Source organism: Thunnus albacares, chromosome 14, assembly GCF_914725855.1.
Source record: "Thunnus albacares chromosome 14, fThuAlb1.1, whole genome shotgun sequence".
In the NCBI taxonomy this organism is placed as follows: Eukaryota; Metazoa; Chordata; class Actinopteri; order Scombriformes; family Scombridae; genus Thunnus; species Thunnus albacares.
The window spans coordinates 8,101,027-8,120,257 of NC_058119.1; the positions used below are offsets into that span (position 1 = coordinate 8,101,027).

Below are 19,231 nucleotides of genomic sequence, written 5' to 3' on the forward strand. Positions count from 1 at the left end.
TTTCTTGCCTGCACCTACAGTATATTGAACAACTGATTCAAAGACACCACCGTCAGTTATTTTAGTAATTGAGTAATTTTGCGCAGCATGTGGGCACGCTCGCTCAGTGTGTTGGTGAGCATGGAGACAATGTATGTAAATGCCATCTGGGAGGAAAATTTAAGCACAGTTACCAGTCAGGATTCTGTACAGAACTCGGCCATTTTCCCCCTGGTCTGCATCTGTAGCTTGTACCTGTGCAAACACAGACAAGCAAAACCCAACACTTACATAAAATAACTACAAGGGGACACCAGACATAACAAAAATCTACAACAACATGGAAACACAAACCATCCAGTAAATAACTATTAATCTCTCTTTATGACTGGTACAGTCATTTTGCAGTCTGGCCATGGAGAATGTTACAATATTCAAGAACCACTATACTGCAGCTGCTATCATGAGAGACTTGAGAAGATGGATTTGGTTACCAGTGATCAGAGTCCGTTGTTCAGTTGGATGTTGAGTGTTTACCTCTCCGGTGTGATTATCCCATACTATTTCACATGATATATAGTACATTTCACTCTATTTTTTATTGATCAGATGGTTTCCTCCTTCACCACACATCCACTGTTGCCCAGTGTGCTGTTACCACAACAACGCCAGCATGGCTTGGCACTGAGTACCTCTCTCTCTGTGTTACAGGCAGAAGGCCAGAAGCAGCTGAAAACCCCAAAGCCAGCACAGACAGCATGGCTCCACAGTGTACACAGATAAATAGTGGAGCATGCTGGGCTGCTGGTGAATGGGCCATGTCATAAGACTGACTTCTGAATCCAGAGAGGCACAGAGATGCTGGCATTGGATAAGGCTGACTTCATGTCACACCCTGCTCCTCTGTGGATTTGTCAAAACTTGTGGAGGTGCTTACAAAGTGCATATTCAATTGCATACAGACACACACACACACACACACACACACACACACTCAAGACACTTAAACACATGTACGTGCACTCAGGTATACACAAATACAGACACACACACTCTCACAGTCTCCCTCTCTCTCTCTCTCTCTCTCTTGCCCTGTGTGTCCTCTTTTGCTCTCTCTCGCTTCCTATGTGAAGAGGGGCCCAACTTCAGTCTCATTAGCTTTATAAAGAGATGTGGAGAGGAGAGGAGAAAGAGGAGGAGAGGGGAGGGGGTGAAGGGAGAAAAAAAGAGGCTGGGGGGTCAGATTGGTGAGTGATGAATAGGGTATTACACAGCGGACTGCACCACTTTGGCCATAAATGGGGGTGTATAAAGTGTAAGACTACCTAGCAGAGCCAGATGTTGTAAGTGTAAGCATGTGGAGTGTAAGCATTGAGAGATTATTCACTAAGCCTCTGCGTGGCTCAGAAAACACACTTTTGTCTTTGGCTCCCTGGCATTAAAACAAAAGTGAGGTATTTCAACCGTGATGCTGTTACCCACATTTTACCCCCTTTCCCTCCTTGTTTCCCTCTTCCTCCCCAGCGTTTTCCCCTCTGTCTCTGGGAAAGCAGCAGTTTAAGGGGGGAAAAACAAGTGTGTGGAGCCAAGAAACAGGTCTGACCTCAGTTACTGGGACTAAGCAAGGTGCTGTTTTAAAGAGTCTCTAAAGTGTGGGAGTGAGTATATACTGTATTTTTGAACAGTTTTATTCCAAATCACGACAGGTTCAATATGAGGAAAAATGTGAATTGCTTGGTATTTTAGAGATAGACATGGTTCAAGTCTTAAGGGCCTAAGAAAGCTAAAAATCTCATTAATGTCTGTTACAATATGTATTGCATGTCTGCTGTGGAGTCTATTTTTTGGAATGAAACTCCTAAAATCCACATTTCGACAGGAGAGCTGCTTGACATGTGCTTGAGTAACTACACATTGTCTGTAGGAGTATGTGGAAACTGCTGTGTTTGCATTTGGTTTAGTTTGATTAGGACTTATCTGGCATGTGGATGTGAATATTAGCAAACAGGTTGCACATCTGACATCTATGAACTGTTACTATATTCCCCATTCAATTTGTGCTTCCACTATGTGGATAATACAGAGAAAATATGGTGAGAAATACCATAAATCAGAGAGCAATCGAGAGGCAATGAAATAAAAAAAAAATCGAATATGCTTTTGCGAGTGTGCTACTGAGGAATTACTGGAAAACTTGTGAGCGCACAATTGATCAAACTTTACAAATGTGAATAGGTTAGACAAAGTGTGCTCATAAAGAAGTTAGGAAATGAGTTTCAGTGCTTCAAAACTAGCTGAGCAGTCAGATCTGGACGAGCAACAATGTGGTGTGATAGTGAGGGAGAGTACCTTACTAAGCTGCCAAGCTTAAGAGCAGCGCGCCTAATCATGAATATGTGCAGTACAAGCAACAGTATGTGTAGTGAGAAGGAAAGTTTGTGTTTGAATAGTTGTGAGTGTATGTGTGTATGTGTGCGTGTGAGGCAGCGTATGTGCTTGGAGGCGCTGACTAATGAACTGACTCTCTAACGAGCCATCCTGCTCCACTGGCCTTTTCACAGCTTTCCTGGCATTTGGTCTTAAAAATAATTTCACGTCCCAATGTGTTTCCCTTAAACCGATAAGCCATGCTTTGTCTCCGCTGAATTAAGGACGATGACATTTACAAATGTTACTATGCTGATGATGGGGGTGCAGAGAATGAGAGGGGGATAATTGGAGACCGGGGTAGAAAAGGTGGGGGGTGCCTTACATTTTACAAGGGGCATTTTAATAAACCTAATTTGTTTTACATTGAAGAAAGCCTGTCAAGCATTGACTGTTTTGTAGTCCTTGATTTAATAGCTACATAATTGCCGCAAATGCCAAACATTCACCGCATCTGCATGTGCATGCAGGCGTTTCTGTGCATATTTGTGCGTGTGTGTGTGTATGTGTGTGTACGTATAATGTAAGCCCTTGAGTATATGATCCCACTAAAGTGAAAATAAGCCCCCAAATAAATCTACTCAGCTTGGTTAGGCTTGGCTAGTGAGGCAAAACACGGCATATCAAGAGCGCTGCTGTTGTACTTTGATAGAGGCTGACCACACACACACACACATATACACTCAAAAACAACCACAAACATAAGCAGACAAACAGACACACACACACACACATACACACATCCCTAGATTTCCAATCTGATGTTTCTTTCTCCATCCAGGGCCAAGACAACATGAATACCAGTGACCCAGGCTCCAACTTTACCCTTTCCTCCAACACAGAAAACATCACTCTGTCTAGCCTAACATCCACCACCATCTCTCCCACCACCCCACTCCCTTCATCCTATTCTTCAGACATCCATGACCCAGAATTCACCATCATGGTGGTGCTGGGCTTATCGCTGCTGCTGGCAGGGTTAGCAGCCTTCCTGGCAGTGTGCCGGCCCTCTGAACAGGACGGGGACTCTGAGGCGAGCTGTGGCCCAGGGGAGAGCTTGACCCATGGAAAAAGCCAGTCCAGTGAGCCCCAGCTCAAGGTCTGGAAGAGGCTGGGCTCCTATCGGCGTTCATACAACCTCTCCTTCAGAAGACCGCCGCATCGTAGGCCACACGAGCGTGAGAGCACGCATGCTTCCCAGTCTCCAGACAGACAGACAGCACAGCCAGAGACCAGCGTGGAGTCGCACGTCACTATGCCTTGTCTATTTGACTATGTCACTGAAATCTAACTGGAGGACTGCTTAAGGACTGACTGATTGCTTCCCCAAATCAGAGTTAAACTGCTTTTTTTATGTTGCAATTATCACTAATACCAGGTATGGGTAAATAAGATTTTTTTAGCATTTGTTTTAACATACTTTGAATGCTAGATGGATGAGGTTTGCTACAACGTGCTTACAAATGAGGCAATTAAAAAGCTATGGAGCAGTGTTTATACATTTTTGTCACTGATCATTTTACTATCTATAGCAGACAGCATATTCACCAGGAGTGTAATGATTTAATCTAACAATGACTCCATTTGATTCTCTCAGGCAGGGTTTGATGAATCATCAAAACTCAAATTAAAATTTGATTAAATTCAATTTCTAACACAAAGTATATGAGCTCCTCAGATGTGAATTTTAAAAAAGAAACTCACTTTCAAGACCAAGTTTAGGCCTCAAATGACAGCAGCTCAGTTAAGTCTACATGCTATTTTCAACAATAGTGATTTATGAGGAGGGAATTTTCTCCAATCACATTCAAAGTCTGGAGACAAGTATCACTCCTCTAAATCACTCAGCTAATTGCTCTGCTGCAGTAAACCACATCCATCTGGTAATTCATGTGCGTTAAGACAAACACTAGGAATTATTTTACAGTACAATTTCATGCAGGTCTCTGTTATTCCTGAACCTGCTGACAGCGTTATCAGATATGATGGGTTATCAATACTGAAAAGACAAATGCAACCTGAGCCAACTGATTCTTTGTGTTTTGTGATTGTTACATTAGAAAATAAAGTGACTTTTAAAAAAAAAAAGACTGCTGAAGGTGCAGTATGTTTCTATATCTGTTAAGCAGTGTGTGTGTGTTTTCTACCTGAAGGATGCTGGTCCCTCGGGGCACACTCTCCAGTATGCTGGTTTCATAGCTATTTTGGAGGAAGATAGGTCTGTTGTCATTTACATCCTGCACTTCAACAAATACAGTTGCTGTGCCTGTCCTCCTGCTGCCTGCTGGACCGTTGTCTATGTGTAGAAACAGACACATTTACAAACATATCAGTTACAGTCATCCAGGTTTATGCTAATTTTAGGTATAACACTAGGACAAATGAAAGAGACATGGCGGTACCACATGAAAAAGCTGTAAATACAAAAGTTAGAAACCCATCTTTACAACATGTACACAAAATGGAACTAGTTATGTGTTAACATGTTACATTAAATTATTCATTAATCTTCAGAAAGAAATTAAACTTGTTTTAAAGAAGGAAGATGGGAATATTGTTGGCTCATCAAAACTTGGGTCACTTTCAGCTGCTCGTGAATTAGGACAATATGTTTAATTCTGCTGTCTTGCACAGTTTAACATTATCTGCTTTTTCTTCTGTTGTGTTGCTTGCCCCTTGAGCAGAAGTCACCCTGACTATGGTTTTCAAAACAGGAAAACCTCAGAGTTTTTGTTCTTTCTTCTCAAACAGGAACAAAGGCAGTTGAGCAATGTCTGAAATCACTGCAGTTGTGCAGGCATCACTTTTTTTCCCCATCATTATACAAAGTAGAAAGGAGCAGCTTTGAAGATGACAAACAAAACAAGTGAGAAAACAAGCGCTATTATAACAAATACAAACACATACTGTGTAAGGATGAGAATGATAAAAAATGCTGGTTTGGTTTTCTATCAACGCAAAAAAAAGATATGAATTCATGACACACCGATAGCTTCTACGACCAGAGTGTATGCTGCCTGGGTCTCTCTGTCTAAGCCAACCACTGTCCGAACAATGCCGTCTCTGAAGCCCACGCTGAATTTACCATCCTGATTACCACCTAAAAATACAAAACACAAATACATGTCCAAAATTAACTTACAGTACATTTGTAAAACCCACACATTCACTCACATACAGCCATAAACACTAACAGAAGCATGCAAGAGGAACTTACCTCACACACAAACTTACACAGTGATGGATGGATTGACAAAGGTACTGTATGTGCACATATTCTCTGTAACTGTACAACTCTCTAGCCCAAAGACACACAAAACACAAAAACACCTCCAACTGGGACCTCTGACCTGTGATGAAGTAGCTAAGTTCGGCGTTGAGGCCGGCGTCGTTGTCAGAGCAGCTGAGCCGAGCTACAATGTGGTCTCTAGGGACACTCTCCTTCAGGGAAACATTGTACACGCGAGGGTTGAAGGTGGGCGTCTCATCATTTACATCCAGAACTAACCCACACGCACAAACACACAGACAGACAGACAGACGTGAGGACACACAGATAAATGTACATGAGGACAAATAAGGCAGCAGGGTATGGAGTGAGTAGAAAAACCATTGTTAAATCACAGGATTCAGGTTTTAGTACATGATCTGCACTTCTGAAGTTTGTGCTGTTCTCTGGCCGATCCTGACTTTCCCTGTAAAGTTATGTAATGTGAAACATATCGCTACAAGACAGTTTTTTGTCAAGTTGAAAATATTTCATTGCTTCTGACTCATCTGATCTATTTAAGAAATGCCAGAAACCCTCAATCAGTTTTTCCAATTCTTTTTTTTTTATCACGTTCACAGCAGTCGGACAATTAGTTTCCTCTTAGGGTTGTTCACATCCCACCAGCAGGTGGTAGCAGCCTTCTGAGCAGATTTCTGAGAAGTCTGCCATAATGAAGTAACTCCTTATGTCACTCAGAATCTAATCATACTGTGGCTTGGTAGTTTCATATGCAGGGTAATGTCAGACAGCACAGGGGAAATCAAACCCAATTTCTCATCATCATCAGCCACATTCGCAGACTCTCACCTGTGACGGTGAGGGTTGAAGTGGAGGTGCGAGGGAACTTCCCTGCATCGTAGGCTATAATCCTCAAATGGTACTGTCCAATCTGCTCTCGATCGAGGATTGCCGTGGAGGTGAGAATGCCAGTGGAGGTGTTCAGGTAGAAGTCCAAGCGAGGCATGCCCATCTGTAACGCCATTGTAATCAAACCATTCTTATCCTCATCTGGATCCTCCACCTGGACCTAAAAGAGAGAGAGGATGATAAGAAGAAGAAGAGGATGAGAGGAAGAAGAAGGGGCGGTTACAGGGGAAAAAAGGTAAGGGATAGTGGGCAGGAAGAGACAGAGGTTAAAAGATATAGTTTTGATTATTTCATGAAGGGCAGTGATCATGCATTATTACCAAGAATCTATATTTAAGTCATATTTCAAAAAAGCATCACATCAGTAAATCATTAATGTTGGTTGGCGAACAATACATAATTTACTGTATCATGCTGACAGAATGATCGTACTCTATATGTCTGTCGTCAGTTATTGTTCAACTTGCCTGCTTGCCTAAAACTTTTTGTGACAAATACTCATAGGTGCAGGGATTGTGTAGTGTTATAAATGTTCAAAGAACTGGCACCCTTGAAATCTTCAAAGGAAGATTTAATATCTCTGAATCCTTATCGTTTTTTTTTTTTTTAACTTTGTCATTCCTAATATAGACTGTGTCTAAAATTTACCTTAAAAACTGAGGATCCAATGGGCAGTCCCTCTGGCACTTCAGCCACAAAGGGCAGATTGATGAAGGTTGGGTCGTTGTCATTGAGATCTAGGAGGTTGACAAATACTGTGGTGCTTGCTGATGCACGCAGTGGAGGTGTACCACCTAAAGAGGGCGCCAGAGGGACATATAAAGACACACAAGCACATACCCCACATCTCATGGTCAGGAGAGTTTATTAGCCACAATAAAAAGTTTCATGGTCAACATAAAACTTGAGGAATGAGGCTTGAAGAAGGAGACTAATCGCTCAGAATTGAAAGCTCTCTACTGAGAATGATAAAAAGCTATTTAAGCTTGCTTACAGATGGTTTAAGTGTTTCATGAGTCAGACAAATTTACACACCGAAAGGCTAATACAAGTGCAAAGTGACATGGGTAACCCATCTCCCACACACACACTACTCACGGTCGACAGCTGAGATGATAATAGTCCTCATGAGCACTGTGTCCCTGGGGTTGGAGCTTTCCCTGTCTAGGGTTACCCCACTGGTGCGGATCTTCCCGGTACTGCTGTTTATGGTGTAGAAGGGGTTTTCTGGAACGATACTGTACACCACTGTCCCATTTTCCCAGTTGTCAGGGTCCACTGCCAACACCTGGACAAATGAGTGACAGGGGAAACCTTGCTAGATGTTTTATATGCTTCTTTCATTCCTACCTCTAACATTGCTTGGCTTACCATATAAATAATAATCCTCAAGTTACAAGTCAGAAGTGAGGGGAGCAATGAGGAGGTGAATTAGGGAAAGAAAATAAATAATCATAATAGTAATGATACTATGAATGAGGACACCCCTCCCATCCCCCCCTCCTCACCCGCAGAGCATCTGTCCACATGCAACCCCTTCCAACTGCTCTCACACATCAGTCAGCTAAAAGAAAAATGGTAACGTCTCTTTTCTGACACAAAGTGGCGATGGGTGATGAATGCCAGGAGCCCGGCTAAAACACTGGCTGATTTTTAAAGAGTTGATCAATTATTCAGTGTGCTGAGTAAAAACGCTGGAAACTGGTTAATTGGTCATTAGAGGAACAAAGGTTTTGCAGGTATTTAATTATTAAGGGGACATTGTAGGCAGGCATCTCAGAGGCCCATTGATTATCAACAGCACAGACAAAGGTAGGTGCCAGTTGAACTATCAATTCTGGCCTGAGCTGAGCACATTAAAAGATGGTGTGCAAATATATTAGCCTTGTCCATTGAACTGTAGCCCTGATCTGACTGCAGAGTGGCAGAAAAGAGAATATTGTTTTGAAATGAGATATTAGAGGAGGCTCATTGTGTGTGCATAGGTGCTGAATGCAGTAGTGATGGCGGGTCTAGGTCTAGGAACTGACTGGGCTGATCCTTGAACTGGACACAGCAACCAAATTCATCAGCTCGCTGGACACCTCCAGGACTCAGCGGGTGGCCTCTTGTCACCATGGAAACACTGGCTGGGCAAGGGCTACATAGGGGCCAATTACAGGACTGTAAGCCTGGGTGGTCCGATTTATTGAAAAATGGTCAGAGGGACGACGGTGTCTGTCCACTGAGCGTAGAGAGTCACATACAGTATGCATCGCACCGCTGGATGCACCGTAAATGAACTCAACTGAGGAATAGTTACAAGAGGGCAGGTATAAGTGGAAAATGTAGCAACATTTTAGCACTGCAACACTTGTATATCCTCACCATTTTTCCATCTCACTCTTTTGCACTGCAAGATGGGTTCTCGCTCTCCTTCTCTGCCTAGCAGCTGAATAATTTGCTATGCGTATGACTGCAGGCTACATTTTAATTAGCAATCGGACTCCCTTAATTACACTCACTGACGCCTCTTTAATTAATGGACAATCAGGGCTTAATTTACAACAACACGTTGCCAAAGACACCAGCAGGACAATGAGAGAGCTTGGAGGTAATATTAGAGTGTTTACTTTGTGATGACCTACGCAGTGATGGCAATTTGTCCATCATTAGTGGAGGAGTATGCATGTAAATGCACCCATCAACATGCACTGTTTTTCTTACATCGTATATCTCTAATAATCTTCTATTCCACTCTTAACCTACATGATCACTGATATATGATATAAAAGATTGTTGTATTATGCACGCTCTGATCACTCTGTTTGTTCTGAAACCTAAGTGTTTTTATTGAAAAGCACAGCCTTTTCCCTGATTCAAGTTTACAGAGTCAGAGTCATCAAATTAAATCACAGAAAAAAAAACAACACTCAAGGACACTGGTATTCTCTCTACATCAAATCTGCATACAAAAGTAGAGGCCAACATTTCAAATAATTATAATGCAGATACCACCTATCCTGCTCAAAATGGAACAAATGCTAAGAATGATTATTCAAGTGTGTTAATTTGTGTTGTAGTTAGCCATCAGTAATTAAACAGGTAAAGTTTACCAAGTTGGACTAGGTGCACTCACAGAGATAACATCAGTGTTTATCGGGCTCATCTCCACCACGTTGGCATGGTATGGCTCGTCCCTCCACATGGGGACATTGTCATTGATGTCCAGGATGGTGATGTTCACCTGAACAAAGTGGGAAATTGAGGTAAATGGGAAATGAGCTACTTATGATGTCAGTTATATACAAGACCTTGGACCTTCAGGGTTTAGAAGACAGACAGTCTTGTTCATAGTACAAAATATACATACAATAGAACTGACATGTCTGACATGTTTTTTTTAACTAAAAGTACTATTGATTAAACAGTGAGGAGGAAATTAGAGTTCTTTCTGTGAGCTGAAGGTGAGATCAGATGAATGTTGACTTCAAAGTCGTTACCGTGGCAATGCCAGTCTTCTGTTGTGGGCCCACCCCTCCATCCACAGCTCTGACAATGAGGATGTACTCTGACTTCAGCTCTCGGTCCAGCAAGGCTGTGGTGGTTATCTCACCTGAACCACACATGAAATCAGATCAAAAACATTTTAGAAATGCAACATCCAGGATGGCCACATGATTGGAGAGAAGTCATTTGAAAGCAACTTTTCATGCCAGGATGCATGGAGTGAAAAGTCCAGATGTAAAAATCTCAGATTTGCAATCAGCTCTTTCAAGTCACGGGACTGAGTGCTTCGAATCACATTATACTGTAGATAAGGCACAACCAAGACACAATGCATGTACAAGCAAAGAACTGAAGAGCTTAAGGAAGAAGACCGAAAAAGGTATTGCAGATCTAAATAAGCAGACGTGTAATATTGAAACCAAAAATTGAATCATCTTAAATTTCTGTCACATTTACAAGTATACTTCAAGAATATACGCACACACACATACACACATACCTGAGCGCGAGTTGAGACGGAACTGAGAGGAACCCTCCAGGGAGTAGATGAGTGAGGCCTGGCCAAACTCCCGTGAGGCGTCCAAATCAGTAGCATTCACAAGTAGCACAGTTGCCCCTGTGGAGGAGAGGGAGGGAAAGGGCGAGTAAGACAGAGAGAAAGTCACAACTCACAGAGCAGGAGAAAGAAGAAAAAAAAAATTAAAACTGAGAGACAGAGTCATGAGGAAAATATGTGAAGTCTAGTAAAGAGGAAAGACAGAGAGAGACGAGATGCAGAGACAGACTAAAATGGCATTCAGAGAGCTCATTTCTTCACCGCCCCCATCCACAGCTCAACTGATGGCATGGCAGTGAGTGGGTTTATGGATTAGTGGATTATCAGCTTGTTTGGCACAGGCCATATTTGGCACAGGCCTGATCAATACCCAGGCAGGCAGTCGGATGAGAGGCTAGCCAGAGCCGCAGGGCTAGCCCTGAGCTCTGCCTTGCAGCCCGAGCCTTAGGTCCCCAGCTTAGACCCAAGCACTTTAGCCATAGTCCCCTAAACCTCAGCCCTGGCCCAAACCACTCAGCAATGTGCTCCTTCAAATCAGGTCCGAGACACAAAAAGTGGTCAGCGTCTGCTGGAGCTCAGAGAGAGAAAGGAGCGGTCAAATATCTCATTTCCCTCTAGCGACTGGAAACTAATCTATTGTCTGGGATAAAAGAGTCCTCTGAATGCATGCATGAGAATGAATATAGCAGCCAGTGATTTGCCTTGAATAGTCAATATCCTGCATTTTGACTGAGCATTTAAAAACATTATGCAAAATCTAAACAAATAAGACAGTAGAGGCCAGAGGAAGAAAATAAAACATAAAAAAATACCCCCAAGAAGGCAGAGCTATTTGTTGAATATGCTAATAGTAAGGCAATTCCAGCAAGAGGTGACTGCATGTGCTACACAGTGTTTAAGTGCTGTATTGGGTGTGCAGAACAGAAAATGCATTCTAGCAACTTACCAGTAACCTAAAATGTATAAAGTGACTCACCAGCAATAATATTCTCTGGGATTTTGACGATGTAGGATGGCTTGCTGAACTCGGGTGGGTTGTCATTTTCATCCTGGAGGAAGGTATAAACATCAACAACTGCTCAATGTGCTAAACAATGAGAAAATGCAAATGCTGCTTAAAAAGAGAAGAACTAAAAAGGGTTTGGAGCTGTCATCACACATTAGCACTGCGATTAACATATTTGGGAATTAAGGCATTAAGGAATGCAAAATGTTTTTAACAAAATGTTGTAGTGTACTGTGGTAGTAGTCATAGTAGTAGTGTCTCTGAGATGAGAGATGATTTAACTGAAGCCTCCAAGAACCACTTTGTTTTATGGCCTTGATCAGTGGCTCTTTGGTCCTGCTTCAGTCCTGTCATCTAATCAACTACTATTTTAGACCTGATATGTATAAGTAAATGCTATTAGCTCAACTAACTGTACTACAGTGCAGCAGGCAGTGCATTTACTGCTTTAGCATTGCAGGAGTGAGGCAAAACTGGTCTGGGCAAGAAGTGGAATAACATGAAAAGCAGAGGTAGATATTAAAAAGAGGACACATTTACATTGATAGGCGATAAAATAATTCCAGTCAACATTATTATTATTATTATTATTATTATTTTTTAGCCCCCTAAGTCAAATTTGTGTTTTATGGTATTGGATTATACAAATAAAATTGACTTGACTTGATTTGATTATTAATACCATTACCTAAAACAAAGGGTAATCAAGACCGGTAATTTGACTGCAACTTGGAACAATATCCACCATCACATGGACTTTCCCAGAGCATTTATATTTCTCACAACCTCCCACTCATTGACTCTCTTTCACATCAGCAGATCCAGTTGTGTGGCTATTCACAGAGAGGCTCCCCACTGTGTGAGCTGCCGAGAAATGTTAACAGTTTAACAACAGTAACTGGCAACATTATCTATCAGGCTCTGTGTTACACTGGAGCAAAGCATTGTGTGTGTGTGATTCTGCCAGCTACTGATAAACCCCTGCAGTGCGAGTCACGACACTGTGGAGGACAGCGGAGAGAGAGTGAGCGAGAGAGATAGAGAGGGGATACAGGATTGTGAACATCTCTCCCTGCTGGTTTTTGCATCCCAGCACAGATTTCTTCACTCTTTTTAAAGAGTATTTCTCCCTTATGTAGGATGTGTATAGATATGCCTACTGCCCTTGCATATCAAAGAATCTCCCAGCTGGATTCAATTATTCTACTCTGCCATTTCTTCTTTTATGAATAAAAAGTTACATGTATAATGAATGTTTATCAAGGGAAATGAGCTTAAGAGCCAGTAGAGATACTGTTTATGAGTTCTGGTTGCTCATTATATTTTTACTGCTGTATTTATAATATCTTGGCAAAGATCAACAAAACAACAAAAAGATTTACAAAATAACACCTGAATTAGTCTTTTATACAGAATGCTCAACAGCATGTACACCACTTTTATATTGAAAATGGTTTAAATGAATATTATCAGGACCTTCTCAAAGTTGCGGAGTAAGATTCTCACTTTGCAACAGAAAAAGGTCATGCAGTACATAATCTAGTAGTGATCAGATGGTCAGATGGATAACTGCATGTTGGACAGCAAAAAACACTGTAGTCCAACACAGATCAAAAGGTATTCACAGCATCTATTGTATACAAAATTGAACAAAAAGCATACAAGAAACTAGCCACAAGCCTGTCAGCATGTGTCATACACTGGTGAGAATTGGACAGAGTGTATCCCTTCAAACTGTGACCACAAATAAAACATCTCATGTCAGCCGTGTTGAACAGGCAGACATGATCTCCTCACTGCCTTAAACTAACATCTGACAAAAGGTTTAAAAAGCTATGCTCAGCACAGACAACCTCCACACTGATCTGTAATCAGACACGGATCAGAGGGTATTTTCAGTGGCTCAGATAGTGGAGAAAATATGGAAAAGCATTATATATGTAACAAATGTACTGTGAGACTGTCAGTGCATGACATCATGACGTAGTCTCTTATTCCATATAACATTTACACTCTAAATGATCCAATGTAATCTAAACAGGTTGCAGGGAAATGCGAAACAGAAAATATGTGCAATATCTTTGGGGAATTAGGACCAGAGTATCTTGTTTTTATGTTTGTTAGTTTGTTGGGGTTTTTTGTCTTTTCATTACATTACATTCTCAGATTCACTGTGTGTGTGAATAGACTGCTCTAAACTTTTTCCAGTGCCTTAAACTAAGACATTTAGCGATAAGCGTGACAAAAGGAACCAAACCAAAAGCACAGATAGCTGCACAGTCTGTGATATAATGGTAAACAAAGCTGTAGTCAGACATGGATCAAAAGGTACTCAGAATAATTCAGACAGTGAGAAAATATTGAAATCCAATATGTAACAATTGTGTACAATTTTTCAGAGTCACACCTGAGGGGAACTTGAATGAAAAGATTTCTGTAAATGTTTGGAGGTTGTCCCTTTGAATGAGGGGGGACTGTGAGGATTTTAGGGTGGCTGCAGCACCAAGAGAGTCATTAAATTCTTCCTGAAAAAACTCCACACCTGACCATATACAAAAAAATGTGAATTAAAAAGATTATCAGCAAAGAGTAAAAAAAAACATCAACAAACATGTTTTAGACCCTATTTTAATTGTGCAAGCACAACAACAAGTACAGATTGATGGAGTCTCCAAGCACACCTGCTTTTGGTTCATGTATGTGCAGCAGCACGAAGTGCAAAAGGGCTGGGTGAAGTGGAATATAGATGGGAGGGTGTGCTGATTGATAAATACACTCTCAGCCTAGTCATATCATTGGTCTCATAGTTCTGAAACAGCTGTGCCAATCACAGTGAAACATGACAACAATCACTCAGCGAATAGAAAAACCAGGAAATCATAATGCTGTCTGGATGTTGCAGAGTGCCATGACATAAACAAACATCATTACAGGCAGGGCAAATGGTGCTGATTTTTTTTTACAGTTATTAGTACAATAACTATATGAATAAATACTAAAAAAAAAATGTTTGTGGAAGCTATTTACACAATCAGATCAATTCAACACTATTTCAGTCATAATTCTACTGTATCTCACATCACAAATGGTCCTATTTGATGTGACACAACCGCAGTTGCACATTAGAAGACTAAAACAAGAAATGCCAATTTTGGAAAAAAAAAAGTTGGAAAGAAGGAAATGATGCACAGGATTAAAGAGCGCTGGTAATCTGACATTTTGTGCATAAAAAGGCAGAATAAATTATGACCGACCTGATGTGTGTGGAGGTGTGTGTGGCTATTTTGTAGCAGCAGTTAAACATGATTTTTGTCTAGGGTGATTTAAATGCATCTATTGGTTGGAGAGTGTTTAATCAAAATACTTGATTTACATTTCAAACATTATTCTGTTATTGTCGCACATTTGCAAATTCTGAGGTTGGCCTTGATCACAGTATTTACAATGAATCTTGATACCAGTGTGCATGAAGATGACTCAATTATACGCAGAGCTGGGGTTGAACATAAGGAATCAATTTGCACCCTGTAGAGTGTTAATTACAAGTTAGCTGCTTGGATGGTTGCTTATTACATTCTATTTACTTATTATTTATATTCTATTCATCAAAGATTAATTAAAATTGATTTAATGTTATTCTACTTGTTTTTTTTTCCAACCAGTAGCTATGGCTCATTGAAGCCTGAGAGTCTGAGGAAATTCAGCCAAATACTCAACCAAATTATTTCACTTATTTGGAAAAAAAAAAAGATCGGATGAGTGTTTAGGATAAAAATAGTTAGGTTTCCAAGTTTTCATCCTAAGGACCGCAGATATATTGGTCACACTATCATCATTATATCAAAGTAGATCTGTATTTATGTCTATAACGTGTCTACATTGTGTACAGTGCTTAAGGACTGTCCCAGCTGCTGAACGTGCTGAATATTGATGATAAATCAACTGACTTGAGCTCCTCTCATTTTGGGCATGTGATGAATTCAAGTCCCTCAGGCAACAGAGTGTGAGCTGGGGTTCTCAGTGGCAAAATGAGCACATGCTCTGCTGGCTTTGGGATTTAGTCAAACTTGCCTGTCCTCAGTGACCTCTAAAATGGAGTAACCCTGGAACCGCTGAGATCTGACTTTGAAACAGTTTTTGATTCTGAGAACATTAAATCGACGTTTTGATCCATGTGAAAGCCAGTATCACCTAGTATGACACTGAACATTAAACAACATAAATTAGCACATTTACGTCAATGCAAGGAATAACAACAGTGGAATGATTTGAACTTACAGGGAAAACTAGTCTGCTTTAGCATTGCTATACTGTGCTATATATGGATATTGTTATGGTTGCAGACTTCTCATGTTTATATTTTGGTAATGTTCATAGATTGATGGCTCTGCAGATGACAGGGATGTCAAAAAAGGCTAATGTACTTGCAAAGTACTGGCCTGTCTCTGCAGTCGCTGTATTTGAGGAGGCACTGTTACATGCACCGTTGAGAGTTATTGTGTGTCATGACAGGGCAAGAGTCCAGACAGATGTTAAATAAATTCAATATTTATGTTCTGTTTTTGATGTGAGCATACATCAAAGTACTAAAATGTGTGTGTGCATTTTGCAGGGTTGTACTTACAATCACCTCCACTGTGACAGGGACAGTGCTGTTGAGGGCTGGGTTTCCTCCATCTTTGGCCATCACTGTCAAATAGATCATCCCTTTGGGAACCTGTTCATAGTCTAGAGGCCTGATCACACTAATCACTGGTGGTAAAGAGAAGAGAAATGTAAGGGTTTTTTTGCCTTATTTGTAACTTCCAGCAACATCATGTACACTTAAGTTAGGAAAGTTGTTGGTCAAATGGCAAACAAGCAAAAATTATATAAGCATAAACAGGTGTAAAACTCTATTCAACAACTTCAAATGTGAGTTTAGCTAGTCTAAACATCCAGTACATCATTGCCCACCCACACTGGTAACTGGTATGCCCAAACATATGTTACCTGCGTAGCCTTCCACCATGATGATGCTGAAGTAATCAGGAAAGGCCGAGATTGAAGTGATGGTGTATGTCAGGAAGTTATTCGGAGGAGAATCCTCATCTGTTGCCTGTGGGTGGCCAGACAGGGGTGTGAGAGTAGGAACTGGGAGTGTTTTTAACATATGCCTCAGTGACAGTCAGAAGTCCACAGAGAGAAGTTTTGAGTGAGTGAGACAAGAAGACAGACAGTGTTGCAGGACAGATGCTTAAAACCTGTGTGTTTACACAGCATGAGTGTGTGTGAATCTGTGCATATGTGTGCAGCCAGGAAGCTGTCAGTCACTGACAGCATGTTATTGGACAGATTAAAGCTGATTTTGGCTATTAGTAGCACAGGCGTCAATACTGGATGAACACCAACCGAGCCAAGACAAGCCAAGCAGGCAGAGGACAGATGAAACTATACTTTGTAGGGGTAATCCACAACAATGATGACACCCCCTCATTATTCTCCAGTTGGCAGAAACTTAAACGTCATTCCTCCGGCTGTGAGGAGAGTCTACTGGGTCCTCACCGGCATCGTTAAAGGCTGGACAGGTTGTCAAAAACATTCACTTATATCTCTCCGTAACACGCATATGTCTACTCTTTGATTTAATGCCAAAGTGTTGAGTAAGCAATATCTTTCTTCCCCCACAACTTCCTAAGCTGTGCCTCTCTATACCAGACTGCCTTCCTATATCAAATTTAAACTAAAAGTTTCATTTTAGACAGTCGTTTACCACTCAGAAAGGTAAGAAGAGTGGAGTGCAGAAAATCAAATAGATGAGTCGCAAAGGAAAGAAAGGATAATAAGTGTAGAGAAAACGAAAAAAAAAAAGGTGTGAGAGGTATAGCTGTTAGAAAGCATAAGTATTGCTCTAGGAGACACAAACCTCCCAGGCATTGTTTGGAAAAAGAAAGAAGCAAACAGCAGAAAAGCCTCTCTTTGCTTTGTCTCTCAGCACGTCCTCTTCTGCTATCTATTTCTGTCTTTGGTGTGTACGTGTATGTGTGTGTGTGTATGTGTGTGTGTACGTGTGTGTATAGTAGGTTCCAGGGCAAATCGCTGACACACAGAATTGTGCAACTGGGTTCCCCGTTCCTCTCGGGCAGCTTATTAATATCAGCAGCGTTTAAGGTTAGCTCAGACTAATCAAGCACAGTGAGCCAAGCGTTGAGCCCAGTCATCAGCTGAACTCCCTCAATGTAAACGCAAGCCACCACAGTGCACTGTGGCAGGGTAAGCCACCACAGTAACCACTGCCACAAGGGACATAATAGTGTTTCTCTCCAGGGCATAATCAAAGGAAACGCTGAGCCATTAGTTACCATTGTGCCTGTGTACCTTTTCTTTTTGTGTGGCAGTGACGAATGGCCAACACACCAAGATGACCTGTTCTTCTTGGATACAGTGCACACAAACACATACAGTAACTGCATGATTATAGCAACGCAGAGGAAAAAAGGAAGAATGTGGTAGGAGGGAAACAAAAACAAAGGCTTGTGAGTGATGACTGGTGGTATTATGAGTCAGGATGAGATCCTCTGTTGTAGGTGTAGTTTTTATTTGAATGTACTGTCTATTCTTGCAGTTATCCTTGTGTGAGTGCACAGTGCTATTGCTATACCTACTTACATGTGCATGTGTGTGTCTCTGGGAGTGTCTGCAGACTGTCTTTAAAATTAAACACAATCCAATCCACTATGACAAAATGTTATAGAAATAATAACATTCTTCAATCAATGACATTTTTTTGCATCTAGCAATATAGTCCTTTGACTACAGCTATGTGGTTGCTAAGTAACACTATAGTACTATTAAGAGTGCTGATGTGGGTTTACTTTATTAATATTTAAAGTGAATGATAGTCACACATGTATGTTTATAGGGTATTTTACAGCTACAGCATAAACACTTTTATGATTCTATCTTGTAACAGGAATATACTCTTGGTGTTATATGTGGTCTGTTTTATGACCTTCCTTTTTTTATGCTTAACATACGTGCATATGTTTTAAACACCTCACCCTGACTCGTGCCACCGACTGGACAGCCTGTTCGTTCTCTCTCAGTGAGCCCACGTATGCCTCCTTCTGGAAGAGTGGCGCGTTGTCATTGACATCTAACACATTGACCCGGATCCTGCCTGTCGTCTCCTCCCCACCTCCATCCCTCGCCAGCACAGTCAGCGTGAAGCGACGCATCAACTCATAGTCCAGACTGGCCCGCAGAGTGACCCAGCCCGTCTCAGCATCCAATGAAAACCTGCAAGAGACAAACAAGTTCATTAGAGGGAGATTATTATGAAATCATCTTCTTCTCGATATAATCTATCATCTTATTACATTAAGAAAATGTAATTTTAAGCATGGTTGCAGCAATAAAAATAAAAAATAATTTTTCAGTTAGGGTAACAGAGGAACAAATCAACAGGGAAAAGGCCACACTGGGTGAGGTAAACTAAAACATCATTCTATTTTGATACACAGGAGGTAAATGAATAGCTTATGTGAATGTGGTGTTTAAATTTTGTAGCCTGAAGAGAGCAGGCGTAATGAAAAACGCCAAACATCGTTGTAGCTCAGCGGTCTCTGGTGAGGCTGAGTGGCAGAAACAGTGCAGG

The 19,231-nt window shown here is 41.2% G+C and overlaps 2 protein-coding genes across 11 annotated transcripts in view; one reads left to right on the plus strand and one right to left on the minus strand.

The window, feature by feature from the left end:
- cdh23 (cadherin-related 23) overlaps positions 1-19,231 on the minus strand; it is a 186,107-nt gene that overhangs the window by 37,168 nt on the left and 129,708 nt on the right. For all 9 annotated transcript variants that reach the window (XM_044373469.1, XM_044373468.1, XM_044373471.1 and 6 more), the window contains 14 exons: positions 18,636-18,873; positions 16,588-16,693; positions 16,220-16,347; positions 11,566-11,638; positions 10,533-10,649; positions 10,027-10,139; positions 9,663-9,770; positions 7,643-7,832; positions 7,193-7,338; positions 6,485-6,704; positions 5,757-5,909; positions 5,393-5,506; positions 4,554-4,702; positions 174-234 (listed from right to left, as the gene is read on the minus strand). In XM_044373469.1, coding sequence (XP_044229404.1) covers positions 174-234; positions 4,554-4,702; positions 5,393-5,506; positions 5,757-5,909; positions 6,485-6,704; positions 7,193-7,338; positions 7,643-7,832; positions 9,663-9,770; positions 10,027-10,139; positions 10,533-10,649; positions 11,566-11,638; positions 16,220-16,347; positions 16,588-16,693; positions 18,636-18,873 — 1,916 coding nt within the window. The remainder of the gene's footprint in view (positions 1-173; positions 235-4,553; positions 4,703-5,392; positions 5,507-5,756; positions 5,910-6,484; positions 6,705-7,192; positions 7,339-7,642; positions 7,833-9,662; positions 9,771-10,026; positions 10,140-10,532; positions 10,650-11,565; positions 11,639-16,219; positions 16,348-16,587; positions 16,694-18,635; positions 18,874-19,231) is intronic.
- LOC122997382 (uncharacterized protein C10orf105-like) lies at positions 247-4,465 on the plus strand. 2 transcript variants are annotated; one of them, XM_044373479.1, is made up of 2 exons: positions 247-908; positions 3,188-4,465. In XM_044373479.1, exon 2 carries the CDS (start codon positions 3,200-3,202, stop codon positions 3,695-3,697), a length of 498 nt encoding a protein of 165 aa, XP_044229414.1. In that variant the 5' UTR covers positions 247-908; positions 3,188-3,199; the 3' UTR covers positions 3,698-4,465. The 2 variants fall into 2 exon arrangements, with proteins under 2 accessions (XP_044229414.1, XP_044229415.1); XM_044373480.1 differs by lacking the exon at positions 247-908 and adding an exon at positions 1,247-1,637.